General features: G+C 39.9%; 4 protein-coding genes across 4 annotated transcripts; 3 read left to right on the top strand and 1 right to left on the bottom strand.

Moving 5' to 3' along the window:
• Positions 1 to 9: 9 nt before the first annotated feature.
• uox (urate oxidase) lies at positions 10 to 3,916 on the bottom strand. The gene is made up of 8 exons (XM_070961424.1): positions 3,838 to 3,916; positions 2,826 to 3,038; positions 1,721 to 1,837; positions 1,431 to 1,509; positions 921 to 1,104; positions 686 to 809; positions 279 to 362; positions 10 to 194 (listed from the first exon to the last, which is right to left on the bottom strand). The coding sequence occupies exons 1-8, from the start codon at positions 3,856 to 3,858 to the stop codon at positions 120 to 122; spliced, it is 897 nt and encodes a 298-aa protein (XP_070817525.1). The 5' UTR covers positions 3,859 to 3,916; the 3' UTR covers positions 10 to 119.
• Positions 3,917 to 8,252: 4,336 nt separating this feature from the next.
• Positions 8,253 to 13,225, top strand: LOC139330340 (deoxyribonuclease-2-beta-like). Its single transcript, XM_070961192.1, has 6 exons — positions 8,253 to 8,377; positions 8,615 to 8,789; positions 9,542 to 9,620; positions 10,133 to 10,294; positions 11,172 to 11,369; positions 12,291 to 13,225. Exons 1-6 carry the CDS (start codon positions 8,265 to 8,267, stop codon positions 12,623 to 12,625), a joined length of 1,062 nt encoding a protein of 353 aa, XP_070817293.1. The 5' UTR covers positions 8,253 to 8,264; the 3' UTR covers positions 12,626 to 13,225.
• Positions 13,226 to 15,180: 1,955 nt separating this feature from the next.
• LOC139330487 (deoxyribonuclease-2-alpha-like) lies at positions 15,181 to 17,969 on the top strand. The gene is made up of 7 exons (XM_070961415.1): positions 15,181 to 15,237; positions 16,140 to 16,237; positions 16,331 to 16,493; positions 16,583 to 16,661; positions 16,763 to 16,921; positions 17,012 to 17,203; positions 17,446 to 17,969. Exons 1-7 carry the CDS (start codon positions 15,226 to 15,228, stop codon positions 17,805 to 17,807), a joined length of 1,065 nt encoding a protein of 354 aa, XP_070817516.1. The 5' UTR covers positions 15,181 to 15,225; the 3' UTR covers positions 17,808 to 17,969.
• Positions 17,970 to 19,604: 1,635 nt separating this feature from the next.
• Positions 19,605 to 22,818, top strand: LOC139330495 (plancitoxin-1-like). Its single transcript, XM_070961426.1, has 7 exons — positions 19,605 to 19,645; positions 20,949 to 21,046; positions 21,140 to 21,302; positions 21,392 to 21,470; positions 21,572 to 21,730; positions 21,821 to 22,012; positions 22,372 to 22,818. The coding sequence occupies exons 1-7, from the start codon at positions 19,634 to 19,636 to the stop codon at positions 22,791 to 22,793; spliced, it is 1,125 nt and encodes a 374-aa protein (XP_070817527.1). The 5' UTR covers positions 19,605 to 19,633; the 3' UTR covers positions 22,794 to 22,818.
• The last annotated feature ends 431 nt before the right edge of the window (positions 22,819 to 23,249 follow it).

Below are 23,249 nucleotides of genomic sequence, written 5' to 3'. Positions count from 1 at the left end.
TTAGCATGTTTGGGAAATCTTGAGTCCTAGTTGTGATTTAGGCAAAAAATCTCTAAAAGGTCATTCTTGTTCTCAGAAGTTCTTTTGATGAGCAGATCACAGGAGCAGCAGCATTTTCTTCACAGCTTGGCTAGCTGTTTCCTGCGCACTGTCCCTGTGATGTTGCCTGAAGGGTTATCCAGGGGCAGAAGAACCTGTGAGGGGAAATTACATGTCAGTAACGAAGTCATTTCATGACTTTAAAAACTTGAAATGTTAACTGTAATAACGGAACTTACTTCATCTTTGTTGACGAGGCCCATTTTTGTCATGTCTATGGTGAAGTAATGCTGGTTGGGCATGACGATCTCTATTTCATCCACCTGGAAGACAGAATACTTATAGCCAGGGTTTTTCAGGATGAGCCTGTTGTGCATGTGACCTTTTATATAACTTCACACTCTTCCACTGGAAGTTACACAATTAATACTTTGTCCCCCAGGCATTCATTCCCTTGTCTGTACCATGCAGTGACTGTGTTGTAAGTGTACTTTATGTCATCAGCCAGGCAGTGTTTGTATATTCATTTTGAGCTTTATTTCCTCTTTTGACAAGTATAAATGTGTTGGAAGTATTGATGCTATAACTATAATAGATTTTACCTGTTGCTATGGTGTAAATATTATCATCTAAAATGTAGACTTACCTCAACAAGTCTTCGCAGGACCAGAACCTGTGTGTCATAAAGGGTTTTCTGCACAGAGGGTGAGTACTCTCCATGGTCGTAGGGGCCAGCAAACTTCTCAATAATCGTCTCCTTCACACACTTCCTACGAGAACGGTGAAAGCATGTCTTGTCAGTTTTGGGGATTTTTGATATTTGCCTCATTTATGTGAAACGGGAGATTCTCCATCTATTGTGTGTTGTCTTTGATAATTACCACGCAGCATCAAAGTCGACATCCTGAGTGTTGTAGCGCCACCTAGCATAGACAGAGGTGCAGAAACACCTGTCCTTGGCCTCTTGCAGAGTAGTGAAGCCGTCACGGAGGAAACCCTCGAAACCAGACTGGGTGGTTTTCAGCACCGTCATGTTCTTCACACCGCTGTGAACCACGGGGGTCCCTGTGTGGGGCACAGAGTGGGTGAGTGTGGAATAATCATAAACATCGGGAAGTGTTTGGACATGTGATGGCAGGCCTCACACTGGACCCCCTAAAATACAAGATGGGGCTCATCACAAGCCTGTCACCAGCAGCATCAGTGACATGCAGCAATGCTAAGGGCCATAGCTTTAGATCCCTTAGTTCATCTGCACCACATTCAAACCACACTGTAAACACTTTGAGTTGTAGTCTTTGTGTTCTCTGCCCTTTTATTGTCTTTTATTCTGCATTCATTTAAAATGCTGCCTACAGTATGTGTATGTTTGTGTGTGTGATTGTGCTTACCATTGAGATTCTGTTCAACATCACAGAAGCGACAAGCTTCTGGGCTGTAGATGAATGCATGAGCATGCTGTACCCCATTCTGAGAAGAAGAAAAAAAAGAATAAAGGACACACTTCTTATAGTGGGATAAAATGAATTAGCACTTCTGACCCAATATCACTGCTGGTGTGTTCAGAGGGGAAAAAAGACTTTTTAATATCATTGGTTCCACTTGTGTTTTCCCCATTATGACAGTTAAAAGGTCCAACATCAAAAAGGCAAACAGGATGGATCACTGAAAACTGTTTCACCTTCTCCAGCCTTCTCCACGGAGCCTCCTCCATGTGAACTTTGGCCCTCAGCACATGGTTGAAAGAGGTCAGGAAGTGATGACAGATGTCCAGGGAAAACTGCTCGATGTTCTTTACCTGGAGTTGTGCAAAAGGCAGAGCAACGGCCTCTCAGTAAAACCATCTCAAAAAAGTGAGTAACATGAGCAGCAGTGTTGTCTAACACAGTGGTTCCCAACCTTTTTCCCTTAAAGGACCCTTTTTCTATCATTGAGTAAACTGACAGTAACACATTTTATGGATGTTTCATATTATATTCACTGCATAACAGTAACTGTACAGATAAACTGTACAATGAACCCAAATACTGAGTGCAATGAGTGCAGGAAGTTGTGCAAAACGAGCAATTTGGATGAATTCTGTGCAGATTGTTTCCTCCGAATATTGAATCAGAAATGAGTTTGCCATATATTTTATGTGTGTTTTAGTGTTTTATACACTCCTGTTTGTGATGTGAATTTTTTATTATTATTTTTAACAATCATACATAGACTTCTTTTTTGACGTCTTTTTCATGACACTTGGTCATCGTTGTATTAGCTCTTTGGTTGTTATAGCTGCATGCGTTTCCAGTGCAGGATGAGACTGTTTAGCAGAGAGTGAAGGCTCTGTGAGTACAGCTTGAGTTCAGATCTTCAGTGTCCTCATCCTGACAGATTTTTCTTTAAGTTAAATAATGAACTTTATTTACTAAACTCTTAACAGTAACAATTCTATTTTCTTTTCTTACTGTATAGTTTTTAGACAAAGTTTCATACACTCTTTAAAATCAAGAAGGCCTTGAAACACCCCTGTGAAGCCTTGGTGACCTCCAGCAGGGTGGATGGATCCCTTCAAAATTCTTAATTGTATTCATGAAATGCATTCAGTGTATAGAAATTAACATTTAGAAAGCACAATAAGTGGATGTTTAATTACTGTATTTTGCCATTTATCCTGTTGAATCTGTCCACATCAGACTTCTACGGAGCTGCAATGAGTTTAATGTAAGATAGATGAAAAAGAACTTTGGTGTAGTGACAAGTAGAAAGAGGACTGTAATTCATAGCTATGTTATTCAGCCTACCCCCTTGAGCTTGGCCAGGGCATGCACAGTGTTCTTCATGGTGTCGGTGGGGATGATGTCTGAGTTGTCTCCATTCAGATAATCCTTGCGTGATTTCAGTGTGAGCTCCACATCAGCTTTCAGCTCGATGATGTAGTGGTGGCTCCCCTGTCTCCTGATGACCAGCACCTTCACTGTGTTCTTGCCGTAGCCTGTTCGCACAAACTCCACATTCTGCACACACAAAGAGCAGATTTCTGATGTGTTTCCAATCGGCAGTGACCCAGCGAATCAATGTTTTGCTGATATTAACCACGGTTGACTTCATTTGATCTATATATTGTTTTTATTTTTCTTCTTTCCTCTAAAGCGTGGTCTTCAGTCAGTTTCTACTCACCTGTGGGAATGAGCCCTGGAGAATTTGTGCAGCGCTTTTCATCATTTTGATTAATTTCCTACTTTTAACGGATAAATATAAAATCTTTAACTATCAGAGTTTGCTGATTTTTCTGTGAATGTGTTACATGTACTAATGGTCCCTGGTGGTAAAATGATATCACAGTAACAGTTTGCATTAAGGTACACATATTCACCATTAACTAGTTTCTAATCAGCATCCACATTAGTAACCTCCTGATCAGTGTTTACTGATAAAATTTATGAAATTTGACTTTACTAATTGGGTTTAGCTGCAGGCAAAATGGAAAATATGCAAATTTCTATTGTTACATTTCTCCAAGAGGATCATTAAAAGCAGTCTCAATGTAATAATGTGTTAGGAACAAAACAAGACATTTAAAATCAATAAATCAATCTCCATTGACAGAAGAATTTTACTGTTAGTTAGCAGCATCAGGGTTGACAAGTTTAGTGTGTAGACATGGTGATTCATGGCGAACGCTGGCCCTGTGGTCGTTTACCCCACAGAAGAGATAAACTCCAGTGCTGATTAAAGGTAAAGCCTTGCTATGTGTTTTAGATGTTGTTTTTTGTTTCTTTTGTTTCTGGTATGTATAACATAAGGCATGGTTACCTGGTTTGAAGCAGTTGCCATGGTGTCTTCCTTTCCTTTGTCTACTCCCTGTCTGTCCTCAGTCCCTGCCGTCTCACACAGAAAGTGTCTCTACCAGTGAAGGAGGATTTTGTGGGGAGTACCCTTGCACTTTGGTTGTCAGCATGAAGTTCAACCGGTTTTACCTGTGCAGTGTTGACACACAGACACACAGCTGTCTCGCTTAAATACATGTGCATGTAGGATGTGTAAGAGACGTAGGAAATGCAGATCTTTTTGTTGTGTTATATTAATGATTGGCTTTATGAAGTATCATTTACTAATACTTTATAAAGCGCTTCTACTTCCTGCTGTCCTACCTAGCAGATGCTTCTCCTGCCTGCTTTGTTTACATTCTATTGCTGATATTCTTGTTTTTCTCAGTTGCCAAAAGTTTTGGAAAGTGGATCCTGGATACTCATACATGACAGAGACTTAAATTAATGATAGAAACAGAAAGCTACCACCGTATTTCTTATCACTTTTATTATTTCTCGGTACTGTGCGAGTGTGACCTCCAAACAGCACAAGCCTTTTTGCTGTGTCTCTGACTGGAGAACTGGGATCAGGACGGCGCGAATATGGACAGATTGTGAATGACTGACTGAGAGAATTGCACAGCGTGAACAGAAGATTGAAACACTGCATTAAATATGAGAGAATGACCAATTCATTGACTCTGTAGCAGCCTCTATGCATGAAAATGGACAGACTTTTACACATGCATTACTTTAGCTGTGGAGCATCCTGGCATGTCCTATCGCCACTGGATCAGCTGTTGAGGCTCCCAAACCAGCCTTCACTAATGACACTTCTTACTCGCACAGCATTGGCACCAGACCAAGAGCATTCACTCCAGCCAGGGCTTGGTCTGATGTCACAAAGGAAACCCAAGAAACAACCCCAAGACCATTGTGAGGCCCAAGGCCAGGAGAAATATTGCTAATTCCCCATCTGATAAGCCGAGGGCCAGAGATAATACTGATCAAACCACACCTCATCAGCCAGACACCGTTCTGATTGGGAGCGCTATAACCAAACATGTAAGAATGGCAAAGACTGAAAATCTCAACATGAATGACATCTGTCAGGGAGCTAACAGAGCTGTTACCAGTCATCCTCTCTACACAGCCAAGTGAATGTCATTAGTTATGCTGGATCCTTTGACATTCTGCGAAGGAAAACTGGCTCTGAGGTCCTGAAAAAAGACTTTTGCCTGTTATTGGAGAAACTGATCAACTGTCAGTCACAACATGTATCTTTCAGCAGACTCCTGGCCCTGAATACATGACTGACATCAGAATGCCTCAGCCATTTAAAGACTGCCTTAGCCCTGATGGGGTACATCCAAACATCACTAGTTGCAGATTGCTTGGCATCAATCTGCGTCATGCTCTTGACATGCTGTACAGATAAGTGGCAAGGTCAGACTGCACACGCAGAAAGCCTCACCTGATGTTCTGCTTCACCTAAGGCAATCAGAGGATGTCTCAGTCCTTGTCAGGGATCCAATGCCCCTCTTCCCCCCCTTCAGTGCATTCTCCATGGACCCAGCCTCCACAACAATCACCAAACAAGGAGTTAGTTAAAGCTGCCACACTGAAGCTCTTACAAATTGTTTAACTAAACAACAAACAACATTAAACAAAAATAACCACAGACATCATCACTCAAGTGTCTCATCAGAAAGGAGACAGACCCCATGCAGCCTCCGTAGACATGCTGGTGATCTTAAACAGCAGGTGGCATGGTCAAACACAACAAAGACAACAAATCCTGTCAAACAGATGTAACCATATGAAAACAATCCCGCGTTACAATAGCTGAGCTCTGCAAGACTGTCTAACTCGTCCACCTCCTGTGCTGACCCTGTACCTACAGCACTTTTAAAGAGAGTGTTTTACAGTGTTTGAAGTCACATCCTGAAGATTGTGAATACATTTCTACAAACAGGAGTCTTCCCAGATACATTCAAAACAGCTGTTGTAAAAACTTTACAAAAGAAACCCAACCTAGGTCGTAATGCACTCACTAACTAAAGGCTAATGTCAGTGCAAATTACTGCCTTTCTTAAAGAAAATAACATTCTGGACGAATTTCAGTCAGGCTTTAGAAATTAAAATTAAATTAGATTCTGAGGAAAATAAGGTCTCAGTTCTTGTCCTCTTAGACCTGTGTGCAGCTTTTGATAAGATTGATATCTTAATCAATCATCTTGGACAGTTGGTTGGTCTTTCTGACTATGTTAAACTGGTTTCAAACACGCATCAAAGGGAAAAAGTTTACATCAACACCAAGGATGTTTTTTTGTTTTTTTTTTCTCCACCTTTCCAAATGAAACATCATTTAAGTATGACCATTTATGAATCAAAAAGATGCTGGAAAACTGATTGGTGCCATATTTCAAGCGCTATTTAGTGGCCTCCTGACAAAAAAAAAAAAAGCTTGTTCAAACCTCTGCAGCTTGGTTATTAACCAGAATCATCACTGCCTGATACATTTCAGAAACTTTTGTACTTTTTTTGTAATACTTTTAATCAAGTGGGTTTTATTCTCCGTGCATTAATTTTTTATCCTTGTTTTTATGTCCATTCTGTCTTTTCTATGTGAAGCACTGATTTGGTGAATGCGATTTCTTTGTTGTAAAGCACTTTGAGCTGCAATTCCTGATAAGGTGGTAGAGAAATAAAGTTTATTATCATATTAATTATCATACTTTTTACACAGATTCACTCTAATGTATTACCTCTGTTCATTAAAGGAGAATGGTCGCTCCTTTCATGACTCATTCATAAATTTGGCTGGCTTTTCATCAACAGTGAAAATGAAGAAAGAAGTTAGGACGTTCCCATTCTCTTATTTTAACGTGGACTCTCTTTTGCCTCACTGTGCTTTATTTTAACATTGCACATGTAATGTTGGAAAGTCATTAATAAATAGGCATGGGTTTATTACCTAATTAGCCATCAACTCTTGAAGTATCAAAAAAGGCTTTGTGTCAGCTTTTGATCAGGTCTGCCTTTGGAAATGTTAGTCATTAATAAAGGGTCATGTGTCGGCTGTCCTCTATTACACCGTCAAGTCTGCAGTTATGCATATTAATAACTTTTCCATATATGGATTTGAGTGCAGACCTTTCCTGGGACATTAATGGCAGAACAGTCAATTGGATGGGTCCTGCTTGAGGAGGATGAATAGCAGTCAAGGAGATTTTTCACAACCTGGCAACCCAGAAGTTATTCTCATCAATGACAGTTTTATGGAAGCACTAGTACTTGATTTATTAGCCATTAATACATCTTTTAGTGTCAACTGATGAACACTTAAATGTATGAAGGGCGCCTTTTATAGAATGTGACATCATTATATATGAGAATGTACTGAATTCAGTTCCAGCGAATAAGAAAATTCACTGAATTAATGACTGATAATAGTCCAAAGACCATCTGCCGATACTGTTTATACATATGTTTTTCTCCCATGTATGCACCAAACATGATAAATTTATCTCGATTTTAACTCGCTGTCCCAATATGACCAAATTTTGTGAGAGAAGAAGAATGAATGAATGAATGAATCTCAAAAACTGTATCACATGAACTTAGCGCGAGTTGCTTAATGCTAGATGTGATGACAGATTAAAAAGCAAACATAAATAAAGAATATTTCATTTTTATGTGGCCTGGACATGCAGCCTCAAAGTCAGTAGCTTTGTTCATTTAGAGGAAGTGAGCCCTTGTAAGAACAGCATATTCCTGTACGAATGGATATTATTCAAAGTTCAATTTATTTATCCGTAAAGGGTCTTAGCCTTAGGTGTTCTTAATGTTTATGTTCTTGTGCCATTTGTTCTCCATATCAGTAAATTACTATTTGACTGTTTTACTCTACACATTTTGGACTGCTGCTTTCCTTATTGTGAAGTAAACTAAAGTTTTACTGACTAATTAAGTCGAATCGCAACCTCTAAAATCAGCTTCTAATTTAATCAACAGCCTGAATCGATGCCACTGACAGAAGTGAAGACGGCAAAGTTCAGTTGAAGTATTTCATTTCACTATTTTCAGTCATTTGACCACATGGTTTCCAGTTCAGTAATCAGCAGACTCATTGCTAATAAAAGACGACTGCAGTTGTGCTGAGAGGCAGGTGCATGTGACAACTGGTTCTGAAAAAGACAACAACTTTCACTGGGCAAGTCAAGGTGCAATATGTAGACTCACTGACTCTCACAGCCCCTTCATTATTCCCCTGTCATGTGACCACATCTCGTGACTTCCTGTTTTGCGTCTACATCCAGCTGCACTGTGTTCACTTTCAAAGTTACTCAATCATGAAACACACAGCCTAACAATTCATTTCAAATTCCCTTTTTTGCATGTTCACTTCACCTTGAGCAGTCGCTCAGTATGGCCGCACACTTTAGTTCATGCGTACAGAAAGTTATCATCGTGCTTTTGTGTTGCACGGTGTGTAATACTGACATTTCCTGTAGAAATGAAGCAGGGGAGCCTGTTGATTGGTGAGTTGATATGATACATTGCAGTATACTGACAAGAATGAAGCTTTAATGGTACAAATGTGGAAGCTCTTAGTCATGGTGCTTGTGGTGAGTAAGCGGAAATTGTTTGTATTATGTTTTAATACATTTTGGCCATGAAATCAAAATGAAATCTCATAAGTTCGTCTTTATTATTTTCTAGGATATCCTGTTTCTGACTGCAAAAGAAAAAGTATGTTCCTCTCTCTTCCACGGCAGGTTTATTATCTACAAACTGCCCAGGTATAAGATTGGCGAGGTTGGCAGTGGGGTGGATTACATGTACCTGGACTCCTCCGTGGGGAGCTGGCAGATGAGTAAATTCATGGTTAACACCAGTCAAGGAGCCTTAGGGAGCACACTGAACCAGCTCTACATGGGAAAGGCCTACAAGGTGGGATTATGTCCCTGTTCTTCAAGTGGGTTTTATGCACTGATCCCTGCGTCTAGCAGGATAGAACGGCTTTCATGTGGCTTAAATCAGACTTAACAGAGCTAATGCTGGTGCCAGTTTGTTGAAAAGACACTCTTTTGTTTCCTATGGGGAACTGAGCTGCAGATGGACATTAACAGGCTTGTCCAGCCAGAGGAAGTAAATAACACAGGCTTTCTCTATGCTGTGTGCTTTGCATTGCAAGCTATTGCACATTTTTCAGAGTATGAAGCTCAACCTCTGAATGACCAACTGAAAAATAAATGATGGTAAATTATATGATAAATATGAAGCTACAGCCCAGCCAACAATATGTTGTATCTTTTGTTTAACCTGTTCAAAAACCAAAATGTAAAAATGACACATTTTTCAAGGGATTATGTGCCAAACTATTTCATCTCTGTGAGGTTGCAACCAGTTCAGACCAGTGACAGGATTTTGTTACCTTACCTTATAGACTGTTTCCCCCTGTTTCCATTGTTTGTGCTAAGCTAAGCTAATGGCTGCTGGCTGTAGCCTTACTTTTACCAGACAGAGATAAGACTTTGATCCTGTCATTTAGCTCTCAGCCAGGCAGCAAGTAAGCATATTTCCCAGAATGTTCAACTATTTCTTCCTTCAACCGATTAAATTACAAAATAACTGAAATGCTAATGAAAAATCACATCCTCAAAAGTTTACTTTATATGTTTAAAACCACTTATTCCCCTCAGTCTAACAGTTCAGTCTATGCACTCTACAATGATGCACCACCGATCCTGGATTATATTCGAGGATATGGACACACTAAAGGTACAGTGGATTATGATGATTCTGCTTTTTTTCACTAGTTTTACTTTCAGTGATATGAATTTTCATCGTGGCTGTAGGAAAAAGTAACTCTGCATTCATGTGTCAGTACATATAAATTCTGACTCTTTTCAATATCTGGAGAAAAATGTTAGCTAATTCCAAAAATTGTCAGTTCCTTTCAAATCTGTTTTACCTTGTCCATCTACGATGCGAATATGAAAGCTGTACCTTTTTGTAATGTGGTGCATTCAAAGACCTACTTTTTGTGTCTATCATGATTAATGACAGATGTATTTCCAGGGTCATCATTTGCAGTGCTATGATTTTGTAAGAAGGAGCAGATCGATATGGTTTTAGTGGTAGGGGGAGGAAACGGGCAAAGAGCATCTGTCTGATAACTGCTGTTGACTCTGGATTATCGACCAGCCAAACATGACTTTGCTGGACATATTTGGAAGCGTGCATGCTGGTTTGCACGAATTTGTGAGTCATTGTACGTGCTCATCCTGCAGGGGTTCTGCTCTTTGACCGCTCTCAAGGTTTCTGGCTATCGCACACGATTCCACATTTCCCTTCATTCCCTGAGAGAGGCTACCTCTACCCCTCCTCTGGCAAAGTCAATGGCCAGACTGCTCTCTGTGTGACCTACCAGTATGGGCAGTTCCTCCGTATAGGTGGGTGAGTGCTTATGAGGCCTCATGCCTTAGTCCAGCTCTGTACACATCCCAGACTTCAGCTTACAAAATTCTGTATTTGCTGAGAACAAGACAACATTTACACAGTGATCTGGCTTTATGAAATCAGTGTTTTCTCTGCGTATACACATGACTCCAAATAACACAAACATGCAGTATTTGTCCAATGATGCTTTGAGGGTCTACTCTGATGTAATAATAGTCCCTCTCATGATATATCATGATCCACTATGAAAATTACACATGATGTAGAAACTGGAGGCACTGGAGGCATCTTGTGTCCCGCAATTACACTTTTGAAAGGAAAAATATTTATTTAAAATATTTAAATATCTAATCAGAGATTCCTCATGGATTTTTCAGTGATTACAAAACAAGTTTGGACACCGTGTAAAACAGAAATTAAACCAGAACGCCATCATTTGCAAAGTGTTCCTGAGCTCATGTAGTAACATCCTTTATAAAATCATGTCTTCACAGAGTGGCGAACCTCACTTCATCCTTGCTTGAGAACCACTGAGCCATTCAAAGATGCCCCTTTCATACCCAATCATGATACTATCACCTGTTACCAATTTATTTATGCTTTGCAAATCGAAGTTTCAATGTTTTTGGAATCAGGGTTGTAAGACGTGTGTATTTACATAAAAATGCATTACTAAACAATGAAAATAATGAATGAATGAATAAGGGGAAAAAAAGTACTCAGTGAAAAAGCGGTGATGTGGAAGGAACATCCATATATCAGATATTCAGATATTCATACAGTAACATCCTCCAGGTCACCCTTTAGTTTCCTAACATACAGGATGTCTTGTTTCTCTCTTTGCTGTCATGCGCTCTTCTCCCTCTCCAGCAAAGCAGATGGCGCTCCTTTACCCACGTTTCTATAACTGCTCTGTACCTGCTTCATTCTTGGCTGACCTGCCGCAGTTGGCCCAATTATGTGAGGGCACCAAACTACCACTGGCCTTGGATAAGAGAGTGGAGCAGCTGTTCTCAATCCAAGGGGACAAGTTTGTCAGTTTTGCCAAATCTGAACACTTTGTGGATGGTAAGATGGTCATTTATATTGGACTTTTTAGATATTTAGTTGCTCCTTTGCTGCTATACTACATACATAAATATATTGAATGGATCTTTTTGGGAAACGATGGTCTTAAACCACGGCTGGTGGCTCTTTGAACATTTTTACAACTTTTTACACAGCCTAACAATCTCGCAAAAACTTCTATCCACCACTGTCTTGTTTGCCACAGTCACTCATTATCAGGTGCAGACACACTATCATCTCAGGACAGTGAAGCGTATGACACACCCCACCCAAGGCCTGCAAAAATACTCTCAGCTCCGAAAGGGTTTTGGCTTGTGAGCCCTGATAATGCAACAATGTCTGCTTGAGTGTGGACAGTTGTGAGCAGTAACTTTTCCCTCTTAGGCTGTTTAATTTGTAGGAATTTTACAAGAAAAAAGATTTGCGTACAAGAAAAAACAAAACTTGGGAGTCAGAAAAATAAATATTATGTCATCCAAAAGGCGCTTCCGTTTTGTTTTGTTTTTTTCTTGTCAATCAATCATCTTGCGAGGCCACAGATCTGTCTTTGGGCAGTCACTGCTCTAAACTAACAGGTCGAGATATGAGCCCTGAGCATGAACGTTTAATTGCGCTGTAAAACATCATATAAGTCCATCATAACCACACATTAAAGAACTTCATATGTGCGTTTCATGGATTTATTCCTTAAAGAGTGTAAATGATTTCCTGAGTTTTCCCATGTGCTAATTCTCTTCAGTTATATATCATTTGCAAAATTACCAAGAGAAGAAACCAGCAACGTAAGACTGTTGGAATATTATGTAAAGCATTCAGTCCAGTGCATTTAGATATTGATCTTCCCTATGTTTACTTTGTTTACTATGTGCTTTTTTATGTCAGAATGTCACTGAACTAACCCCCTCACTGGCCCTCATTCAGACATCTACACGGGCTGGGTGGCTCAGGTTCTGGATGCCGACCTGCTGGTGGAAACCTGGCAGACACAAGGTCACGCACTGCCCTCCAACTGCTCCCTGCCCAAACACACCATGAACATTAAGAGGATTCAGCTTCCCGGATCAGTCCTGTTCCAGTCCCACTACGACCACTCAAAGTGGTGTGTGTCGCAGGCCTATGAGGACCAGGTGACCTGTCTGGGGGATTTGAACAGAGAGAGGGCCCAAATGTGGCGTGGGGGGGGTTTGGTCTGCTCCTACAACCCCTTGATTTACAAGGCCTTCAGACAGGTGGTGGACAGGTTCATTAGCTGTTGAACATGTTTGAATGAGTTTCAAATTTATGGGACTAAATGCAGAGGTGTGCAGCTGGAATGAAACCATCAGACCTCACGAGTATTAAATGAGCCATTCATTTTAGAAGAAACGGCTACAAGAAGTGTTTGAATTTCACACAGTGGCTTCTTGATAGCTGCCTGGACCCCAGCAGAGTGTTGGTAGTTTGCCCTCATGAAAACCATAGAATAACCGGAAATCAATGGCAAATTCAGTACCATGTTTCCCATGTTCTCAGAGTCTGGCAATGTTTAAAAGTGCATTTGTAATTAATAGATGAATAAAGAGACTTGTGAGACTCTCTGCTCCAGCACACGATGAAACGCTGGCAGTCTATTCCTGTATGTGGTGTTGGTGATGACAGCAAAGGTTCAAGCCTTTGATAATCAACTGACTTATGTTGCATCACATAACTTCATGTAATTATAAGAACGTTTACTTCTTTAGTTTGTTTGATGAACTGCTAATCTAAGTGAAGTAGTTGTAATTCTGGATAGAATCAGACTTTACTAAGATCAGGGCCAGGGGTTGCCTAAAGGCTAGAAAATAGGATAAATGTGGGATGGGAAAGTGAAAGAGCGGTGAAACACCAATGCCTCATTACCACTTCAGGTTTGGCCCTTGACTCCCAGCTTGTCCACTGCGCCTTGTCCAGTATCCAGTGCAAACATGGACTCTATCAACACCCAATCTGTATGTGGTGAATGTTTGGTTATATTTTACCTGTGCTCTTATGTAACTCTGGTGTACATTTACTCAGATACTGTACTGAAATACAAGTTCAAGGTACAGTATTTGTATTTACTAGTATTTCTAGTTTATCCAACTTTATATTTCTACTCTACTACATCTCAGATGGAAAAATTGTACTTTTTACTACAGCTTTAGATTTTTTTTTCATACCCCCCCTGTCAAGAGAAAAACATGTATCTCCAAATTTGGTGATTTTGATTTTGAATGTTGCCCTGTGATCGGCTGGCGACCGGTCCAGGGTGTACCCCGTCTCTCGCCCGTTGACAGCCGAGATAGGCTCCGCTCCCCCCGCGCCCCCTGAAAGGGATAAGCGGCATAGAAAATGGAAAATGTTTGTGATAAACTGAAGGATTGAGTGTTCTTTTATGGTTTTAGGAAATTATCCTACTTCTTAGGATAAATAAACTGTTTAAAAAGCCTCTTGGATTAGCTGTAAAAAGCATTGTCACAAAGCTGAAAACAGGGCAGTTTTTCTGAGCTCATGAACAGTTGACCTTTTACGTGGTTCTCGCAGGACAGAGATGTTGCAAACATGATCAGCTTATAGAATATGATGTGTCGCTGTACAATAAACTACCCAACTGTATATAAAGTACTTCAAATTAGCACAACCTTGAACATCTACAGCAGTAAAATCAACATATACAATAATGCAGCAGTAATATTAATCCGGATCATTTCACTGCACAGTGAGTACTATCTAAGTACTAAGTTTTCTAGTAAGTTTCTAATCGTTACACACTTTCACTTTCATAATGTTTGAATGCAGAACTTTTACTGGTAGTCAAGTATTTTCACAGTGTGGTATTAGTTTTTTTTGTTTGTTTCATGAGCTGAAGGATCTGAATACTTCTTCCATCACAGTAGTTTATTCGGGTGGACACTGTGACTGTATCATCATCGTCATCATCATCATCATCATCATCATCATCATCATCTCTGAGGAGTCCTTACCTTGTCACTTTCATAATGTTTGAATGCAGAACTTTTACTGGTAGTCAAGTATTTTCACAGTGTGGTATTAGTTTTTTTTGTTTGTTTCATGAGCTGAAGGATCTGAATACTTCTTCCATCACAGTAGTTTATTCGGGTGGACACTGTGACTGTATCATCATCGTCATCATCATCATCATCATCTCTGAGGAGTCCTTACCTTGTCAGGAAGACGCACTTGATGAGTTGTTTAGAGAATATCTGCATATTATGCAATGTTTTGGCTAAACAGTGACACCTAGCGGTCAGACTGAGAGTCACATGCTCTACTGTAAGTGTAATATTTATTATATCTCCTTTCTTTTGTTACCATTGGTCAGGTGGTGATCTTCTTCTTGCATGTTTTTAGTGGGGGTTATTTAAGGAGGAAACACAGAGAGAACAGAGAAAGGCCCCCTTTTTTTCCCTCAAGCAGCAGGCACCGAAGGCATGGTGGAGGACACGCCACCAGCGCAGGATTTGAACCGGGGACCTTCTAGCTGTGAGACGACATTGTTACCACTTGTGCCACCGTGCCACCCCCAAGCACATTTCACTTTCATAATGACTGTTCTTTCTTGGAAATGTTCAGAGTTGAGTATTTGCTCCTGTAGAACTTCTTGCTTAAGCCCTGATACATCAGTTTGCAGGGTGAGTGATCTTTATCAGTGTCAAGTACAAACAGTACACAGTTGCTTATAACAGGCAGATCAACATTCTGCTGAAAGAGCTTACCGTAAATCACTGAATCTGTGTCTGAATGAGGAACAAGGAAATAAATGTTTCATTTAACAATGAGGGATGACAAAAGCTGCTTCGCCAGACAGATTAACAGCTGACTGTGAAGAGCAGTGACGATGGCTGGATATGTAAGTAAACGTTTTCCATGGATATCAATGAGCTTTTGCTACAGCGAACATGTTTTCTGAGATTAGCATTTTCTTACAACTTTAACTGGATTTTGACTTGTTAGTACTCTTGAAAACTGAACTGACTGTGTTGCATTATCAGGTGATTTAATCTTGTAGATCCAGGAAGTGTTGCTTTATAGAAATGTACAACTCTGGTAAGTCACCGTCCTGTTTGCACCAACTACATTCTAGAATCATGCATGAAAAAATCTGACTAATGAGTAGTAATACCACAGTGTATCATAACCCACGATGGTGGCACCATTGTTAAAATTCTCTGTTTCAAAGGTCCAAAGTTCATTAAAAATCAGTTATTCAGATGCAGGTAAATGAGTGGAAAAACACTGTGAATGAAGATGCTTCCACAGAGGCCAGGAGAGGTCTCTGAACAGTTCGAGGAGTGGAAAAATAACCCGGATCTTCCCATCGTCTTACTTTGAGCATGAGGGTTCAGTTTTGTACGAAATATTCTGAACTGAAGGTTAAGTTATAGCTATTTCTCGAGCTTTCAACCACACCACCTCCTAAGTGACATCATAACCCCTGTCTCGCGGAAATAACTAGAAAGTGGAAATTGAGTTAAGATTATAAGATTATCTATTTATAGATATTTATGTACATTGTCAACTTTTAGATTTTTAGAATGGCATTCTGTATTTATTTTATTCTGCACATGATGCTTCTGTTCACGATTCTTACAAATTATATCCAGGAAAACTACAAATTTCTCATCACACTTGATGACCTGCTGAACATTTCAGAAAATCTGATATATATTCAAAGCCATCAGCTGGTGATTAATTTGTGAGAACAGGACTGACTCCTGTCATAAATCTGTCGTGATTTGATGTTTGTTTCAGAGAACACTAATGAGATTGTGCGTCTGTGTTGGGATCCTTCTTCAAGGGTGTGATTCAGATGTGAAATGCAGGAATGACAATGGAATTGAGGTGGACTGGTTGGTGGAAATTTTTAACTGCAGTATTTTATATTTTTACCTTTCCTCTGAAGCTGAAACCAAAATAGAATATATTTCTCTCTGTATCTTTAGGTACATCTTATACAAGTTGCCCAAAGCAGATGGTGATGGTCTGTCGTATCTGTACATGGACGAGAACACCGACGGATGGACCCTCAGCAGCAAGAACATCAACAGTCAATCTGGAACTGTGGCAAACACCCTGAAACCTCTCCTCGACTTCTACAACAGAAAGGTGACGTATTAAAAGATGTGTGTCTCTCTGGCACAGCACAGTGTCTCATCCAGGACACTGATTCAGAGTTTCCTGTTGTGCCGTTGCAGACTGAAGGCTTTGGGTACATGCTCTATAATGATCAACCTCCAAGAGGATTGGCTCCTGCATCCTTTGGCCACAGTAAAGGTGGGTGCAGCGATGCTCCACTTTATGATGTTCCACGTCACAAACATCACACTGTGACAGAGCTCTGTTTCTCTTGTTTTCTGCTGTTTTTCTCCCGACAGGAGTTGTGATGTTGGACAGACAAACTGGAGTTTGGCTCTCACACAGTACACCGAAATTTCCAGCATATCGGAGTAAAAATTTCTGGCCAGACAGTGGAAGCAGTAACGCTCAAACATTCATGTGTGTGACTTTCTCCTATGACGAATTCATCAAAATAGGTAGGTTAATGCCAGCTATTTGGATCTATTCCTAAGAGTTATTTGCAAAAGGAATAAGAGTGCAGTCAAAACTTTCATTTGAACTCTCAGGATTGCAGCTCAAGTACATCCATGCTTATTCGTATGACTCTGACATCCCAAAAACCTTCCACAATGAGCTGCGATGTGTCGCTCAGCGAAGCTGCTACCCAAAGGAAGAACCCTGGTTTAATGTAATGAAGCTGACCTCAGCAAGGGGGCGGGAGTTCTCTAGCTTCGCAAAATACACTCGCTTTGGGGACGGTGAGTGATTCAAATGATTGAACATTTCATGTTTGGTTGATGATGAGGCTGACAAGTTTTTAACAGTGAAATGTTTACATGTTAATTCTCCTTTCGATGACAGGCTGTCTGTAAAACAACAGAATGTGCTCTCTACTGTATATTGCTGCCTTCTGTGTGTATAACATGTATTTGTACCCAAACTTCACTCGTAGTTTTCATGGTTAATAGCATCGTGTTTTTTTGTTCCCATTCTGTTGTAGATCTTTACTCTGGCCTTATTGCAAACAATCTGAAGCAGGTTCTGTATGTTAAGAGCTGGGGAAGGATGCGGCGCCCTCTGCCTTCTAACTGCAGCATCCCTCATCATGTGTACAATGTGACGACAGTGAAGCTGAATGGACAGTCCTTCCCTGATACTGTGGATCACTCCAAGTGGTGTGTGACACCTAATGGTGGTTGGACCTGCATAGCTGATATGAACAGGGAAGTGAGTCAGATGAGAAGAGGTGGAGGAGCAATATGTACCAATGATACTAAAGTTGGGAGGGCTTTCTACGAACTGCTCCAACAGTATGAACCATGTCAAGATCCACACAATGATCTTCAAGACAGAGAGCTTTAAAGCAGTTTGGAAATGCAAAGAGAAGGGCAGCTGCACTAGAAGCTGATATCACTTCCAAATACTGACAGCATCATTACCTATCCAGACATGAAATTGTTGCAAGTTTAACATTTTAGAAGTTTTACACACCATGTTTTAGTATAACCACATCTTGAATTATTGGAAAACTCTTTTTTTTTTTCAAAATCATGCCTTGGATCATTAATCCAGATATAATAAATCGAATGAATGATCATATCAATGTTAAATTACAAATTCTGTGTTTCTGTTGATGGGTGATCAGCTGTTTGTAAGCCACAGACAAATTAAACTATTTGGGGGCACCTTGGTTAGAAATGAGCTGCTGGGCCCCGACGAACTCCAGTATCCTCCGTCTCTTTGTGCGATGTGAAATGTATGCACAAAACTAAAATAAAGGTCTTACAACTAGATTTTTACATGAGGGCCCTCTTAAAGACCGGGCCTCAAGGTCAGCCATTAATTCAGGACCCACCTTAAGGCCCTTATCAGTACAGTGTGTATTCCTGCACAAATGTGCACAATAATCGTGACTGCTATCATGACAAATGGCTGTATCTTTATCTCATGTTCTACAGGTCAGGATACCTCCCTCTGGGTTTTGTGCACTAACTTGGTTTGACCCGCAGAGACAAAGAGAACAAACATTTTTCTCTTTGGTTTTGTTTTGGTTCTGGATGTTTCATTTCACTGAGAAAGAATGTTTTGATTTGCTCTGAGGTCCTGAGATTACCGGATGGGAGCAATAATACAGACTGTGTCAAGAATGTATCTGCATTGTTTCCTTCCCTTGCATATGAGGATACAAGCGTACTGCAGGAGTAATACAGTAGCTCTGTCACGTTTATCTCAAGTCCTTTTAAACTGAGTTCGACTGTGCAATAGAGGGGAGATAAAATTAAAGTATATGCAAGGATTCAGGTCCTTTATTTACTAACTCACTCAGAAAAACTCCACTAAAGGTAAAAGTTCTGCATTCAAAACCTTACTTAAGTAAGATATGCATGTCTTTTCAGTAGCCTTCATGTAAAGTATCAGAAGTATAAGTACTCATTGTGCAGTAAAATGTTCCATGTCAGTGTCCTACAATAATATATGATGTTTTGTATTAATATTACTGCTGCATTCATGTGTATGTTGCATTTCGCTGCTGTAGATACGTTTATGTTCGAGCTTATTTTAATTGCTTTTTGCACTGTCACGTAGTTTAATCTGCAGCAATGCATCATTTTCTATTGGTTCATCATATGTTCGTAGCGTCGTCGTCTTATCAGAAGCACGTATCTATGAAATGTCAGTTTTTCATGAGCTCAGAAAACAGCCCTGTTTTCAGCTTTTTTGCCAATTCATTTACAGTTAATCCAAGAGGGGTTTTAAATAGTTATTTAGTTAAAGAAGTAGGAGAATTTTTCTCAACCTGTAAATGAACATTTGATCCCTCAGCTGATCAGAAACCTTCACATTCAGAATCACCAAATTTGGACATATATGGTTTTCACTGAACAGTGAAAGCAAAGTACCTAAATTGTATTTAAAAGCAGTACTTGAGTAATTGTACTTAGTTACATTCCACCACTGGTTTTACAAACAACTCAACATTATTGTATTGTGCACACAACCAACAAATCTTTTACAGTAAAAAGAAGTTTTTGAGAAAGTAAGACGGAAGCAGGCGAGCTGTGAGAGGCATGGGTTTGGTTTTAACACTGACAAAAGACAGAAGCAGCATCATGCGAAAAGGGATGTGCACACTTCCCTGTGAAGATCACACCCTGTGAAGATCACACATTAATAGCAGAAAGGTGGAGATGGTGAAATATGTAAGTAAGGACTTTACAGGGTTAAAAGTTATGCTATAATAATGATATATTAAACGAAAAAGCAAATACTAGATTTTTTTGCTGTATTGATTATTAAATGTGTGCAGAAAGGCTTTAGTCTCATTGTTTGGGTATTTTGATTTAAATATACTGTGTGATAAACAGAAACAAGTCAATATTATGGAGAATGGAAGTTTGGAGACCATAAAACGGTGTCATACAATATAAAAAATAAAGCTAAATATTGTTCTTTTAAAAAAAAAAAAAACTATTTGAAAAGAACAGATACTTGAACTTCAGATAGCTCTGATCCCTCAGTCGGTTGAATGTGAATGAATGCAGTCGACTGATGAATTCATAAACCTGAATCTTTTCTTCTTTTGTTGCAGTTACTGATTTTAAATCTTGTGGGTCGGCTTTTGTGTACTGTGCCATTAAACAGCATTATTAGGCTGTGGGTTAAGGTTGTGTTTGGCTTAATGTTTGCGTGTCTCTGTTAATTTGAAGGCCAGACAACACAGGACAGTGCTGCACAGTACTTATGAATAACTCCAGTTGAGAGTATTAAAGTTGATGTAACGTCAGTGTTAAATGCAAAACATACACTAAGCTTCGTGTTTTAGATGCAAAAGCTTCAACTTAAAACTACAGACTTATATGAAGTGAAAAATAAAAAATGCTGTCCCTCTGAATATAGCTAAACTGTTCATTTTAATACTTTTAATAATAAATTTAGAAATATTCAAGTACAGATTCTAGAGCCTCAGAGATATATTACATGAAAGTAAGCGTTAATTTTTCCACTCTGCACACAAGATATCATTTTCAGATTGTGTTTGTTACATTGGAAAAACCATGCAAATATATTTTCTTGGAGGATCAATTTTACTAAACTTCATTTGACTTTTCAGTGTTAAATTCCAGGAAGTGGCTTTTTAAAAATGAAGAACTGTCCTCGCCCACTGACACTTCACCTTCCTGTTCACACCACCACCGTGACCCATCATGCTTTTAAGTCTGAAGTCCTGAGAGGGACTGCTCATATGTCGTGATATGATGCTCAGGTCATAGTTGGAATCAGTTAGAAGTTAGAATCATAGTTAGAAACAGCTTGACTGATATAAGCATATCCGGTGACATGAAGTCTGGACGTGGCCCGGTTAAAAGAAATACTGTACAGGAAGAGGAGTGAGCAGAGATTAAACTGTCATTTTCATAAATATGGTACTATGTTTTGGACTTTTTTTCACATTGTCACCCTTTGTTATTATAATTATATCATGATGATGTTTGACTGTTTCAGAGAATGATGATGATGTTGGTCGTTCATGTTGGGATCCTTCTTCAAGGGTGTGATTCAGATGTGAAATGCAGGAATGACAATGGAATTGAGGTGGACTGGTTGGTGGAAATTTTTAATTGCAGTATTTTATATTTTTACCTTTCCTCTGCAGCTGAAATCAAAATAGAATATATTTCTCTCTGTATCTTTAGGTACATCTTATACAAGTTGCCCAAAGCAGATGGTGATGGTCTGTCGTATCTGTACATGGACGAGAACACCAAGGGATGGACCCTCAGCAGCAAGAACATCAACAGTCAATCTGGAACTGTGGCAAACACCCTGAAACCTCTCCTCGACTTCTACAACAGAAAGGTGACGTATTAAAGGATGTGTGTCTCTCTGGCACAGCACAGTGTCTCATCCAGGACACTGATTCAGAGTTTCCTGTTGTGCCGTTGCAGACTGAAGGCTTTGGGTACATGCTCTATAATGATCAACCTCCAAGAGGATTGGCTCCTGCATCCTTTGGCCACAGTAAAGGTGGGTGCAGCGATGCTCCACTTTATGATGTTCCACGTCACAAACATCACACTGTGACAGAGCTCTGTTTCTCTTGTTTTCTGCTGTTTTTCTCCCGACAGGAGTTGTGATGTTGGACAGACAAACTGGAGTTTGGCTCTCACACAGTGCACCGAAATTTCCAGCATATCGGAGTAAAAACTTCTGGCCAGACAGTGGAAGCATTAACGCTCAAACATTCATGTGTGTGACTTTCTCCTATGACGAATTCATCAAAATAGGTAGGTTAATGCCAGCTATTTGGATCTATTCCTAAAAGTTATTTGCAAAAGGAATAAGAGTGCAGTCAAAACTTTCATTTGAACTCTCAGGATTGCAGCTCAAGTACATCCATGCTTATTCGTATGACTCTGACATCCCAAAAACCTTCCACAATGAGCTGCGATGTGTCGCTCAGCGACGCTGCTACCCAAAGAAAGAACCCTGGTTTAACGTGATGAAGCTGACCTCAGCAAGGGGGCGGGAGTTCTCTAGCTTCGCAAAATACACTCGCTTTGGGGACGGTGAGTCTTTTCACTTCAGGCATATTTTCCAGAACCATATCGGAAAGATATCACGTATAAAAACGTAGCTTATGTTGAGAAATACCTGACCGATTGATGATTAACATATGTATATATGTGTGTGTGTGTGGGGGGGGGGGGGGGGGGGGGTTCTTTTGACTTTATGTTTAGTTGTGTCTGTGTCAGAGAGTTTTGAGGAGTTTGAGGCTGTCATTAGTGGTGTTGTGCTTGTTTGCATTGTATTGGTCTGTATTCCTGAAAATGTCTGTACTGTGCATATGCTCAGCGGGGAACTCTTCTGTAAAATGTAAACGTTCATGGTTAATAGCATCGTGTTTTTTGTTCCCATTCTGTTGTAGATCTTTACTCTGGCCTTATTGCAAACAATCTGAAGCAGGTTCTGCATGTTAAGAGCTGGGGAAGGATGCAGCGCCCTCTGCCTTCTAACTGCAGCATCCCTCATCATGTGTACAATGTGAAGACAGTGAAGCTGAATGGACAGTCCTTCCCTGATACTGTGGATCACTCCAAGTGGTGTGTGACACCTAATGGTGGTTGGGCCTGCATAGCTGATATGAACAGGGAAGTGAGTCAGATGAGAAGAGGTGGAGGAGCAATATGTACTGAAAACTTCACAGTTGCAAAGGTTTTCAATGACGCAATCCAAGAGTCCGAGCCATGTAGACCTGCATGTCCAAACCGCAAGCGCAAACTCCCCAGTGAATGCACTTTAGCTGACGCTGTGCCGCACAAACGCAGGGCCTTAGGTCCACACTGTTAAAGCCTCTGCCTGCTTGATATTTTTTGCATTGAGACATCATGTTTTCGTGATTTTTAAAGCTTGTCTTTAAGTATCAATCTACGATTTTTATGGCTGAAAAACTGCATGCAATATTCAAAGCTTACAATTAAAAATAAAAAGAAATGAGAAATATCTGCTTTCATTTTTGTCTGCTGTTTTCCTGAAAAATGAAATATACCCATTGTGATAAAACTGTATCTTTAATTTAACTCCATGTGTCTAACTAACTAAAGTATAAAATGCTGTTTTTCAATTTTTCACCATCTCTAACCTCAGTGTTGCTAGCATAAGAGAGAAAATGAGAACAAAAACTTCCAATGTCAACACGATGAATTAACTTTAACCACTTAACACTGAAATGCATAAGCAAAAGCAATAATGTTTTTTTTCTTTTTCAGCAACATTTGAATTGATTTTACATATTTAACTAACAAA

Source organism: Chaetodon trifascialis, chromosome 4 (assembly GCF_039877785.1).
Source record: "Chaetodon trifascialis isolate fChaTrf1 chromosome 4, fChaTrf1.hap1, whole genome shotgun sequence".
Classification (NCBI taxonomy): Eukaryota; Metazoa; Chordata; class Actinopteri; order Chaetodontiformes; family Chaetodontidae; genus Chaetodon; species Chaetodon trifascialis.
This window is presented reverse-complemented; position numbering and strand designations above follow the sequence as displayed.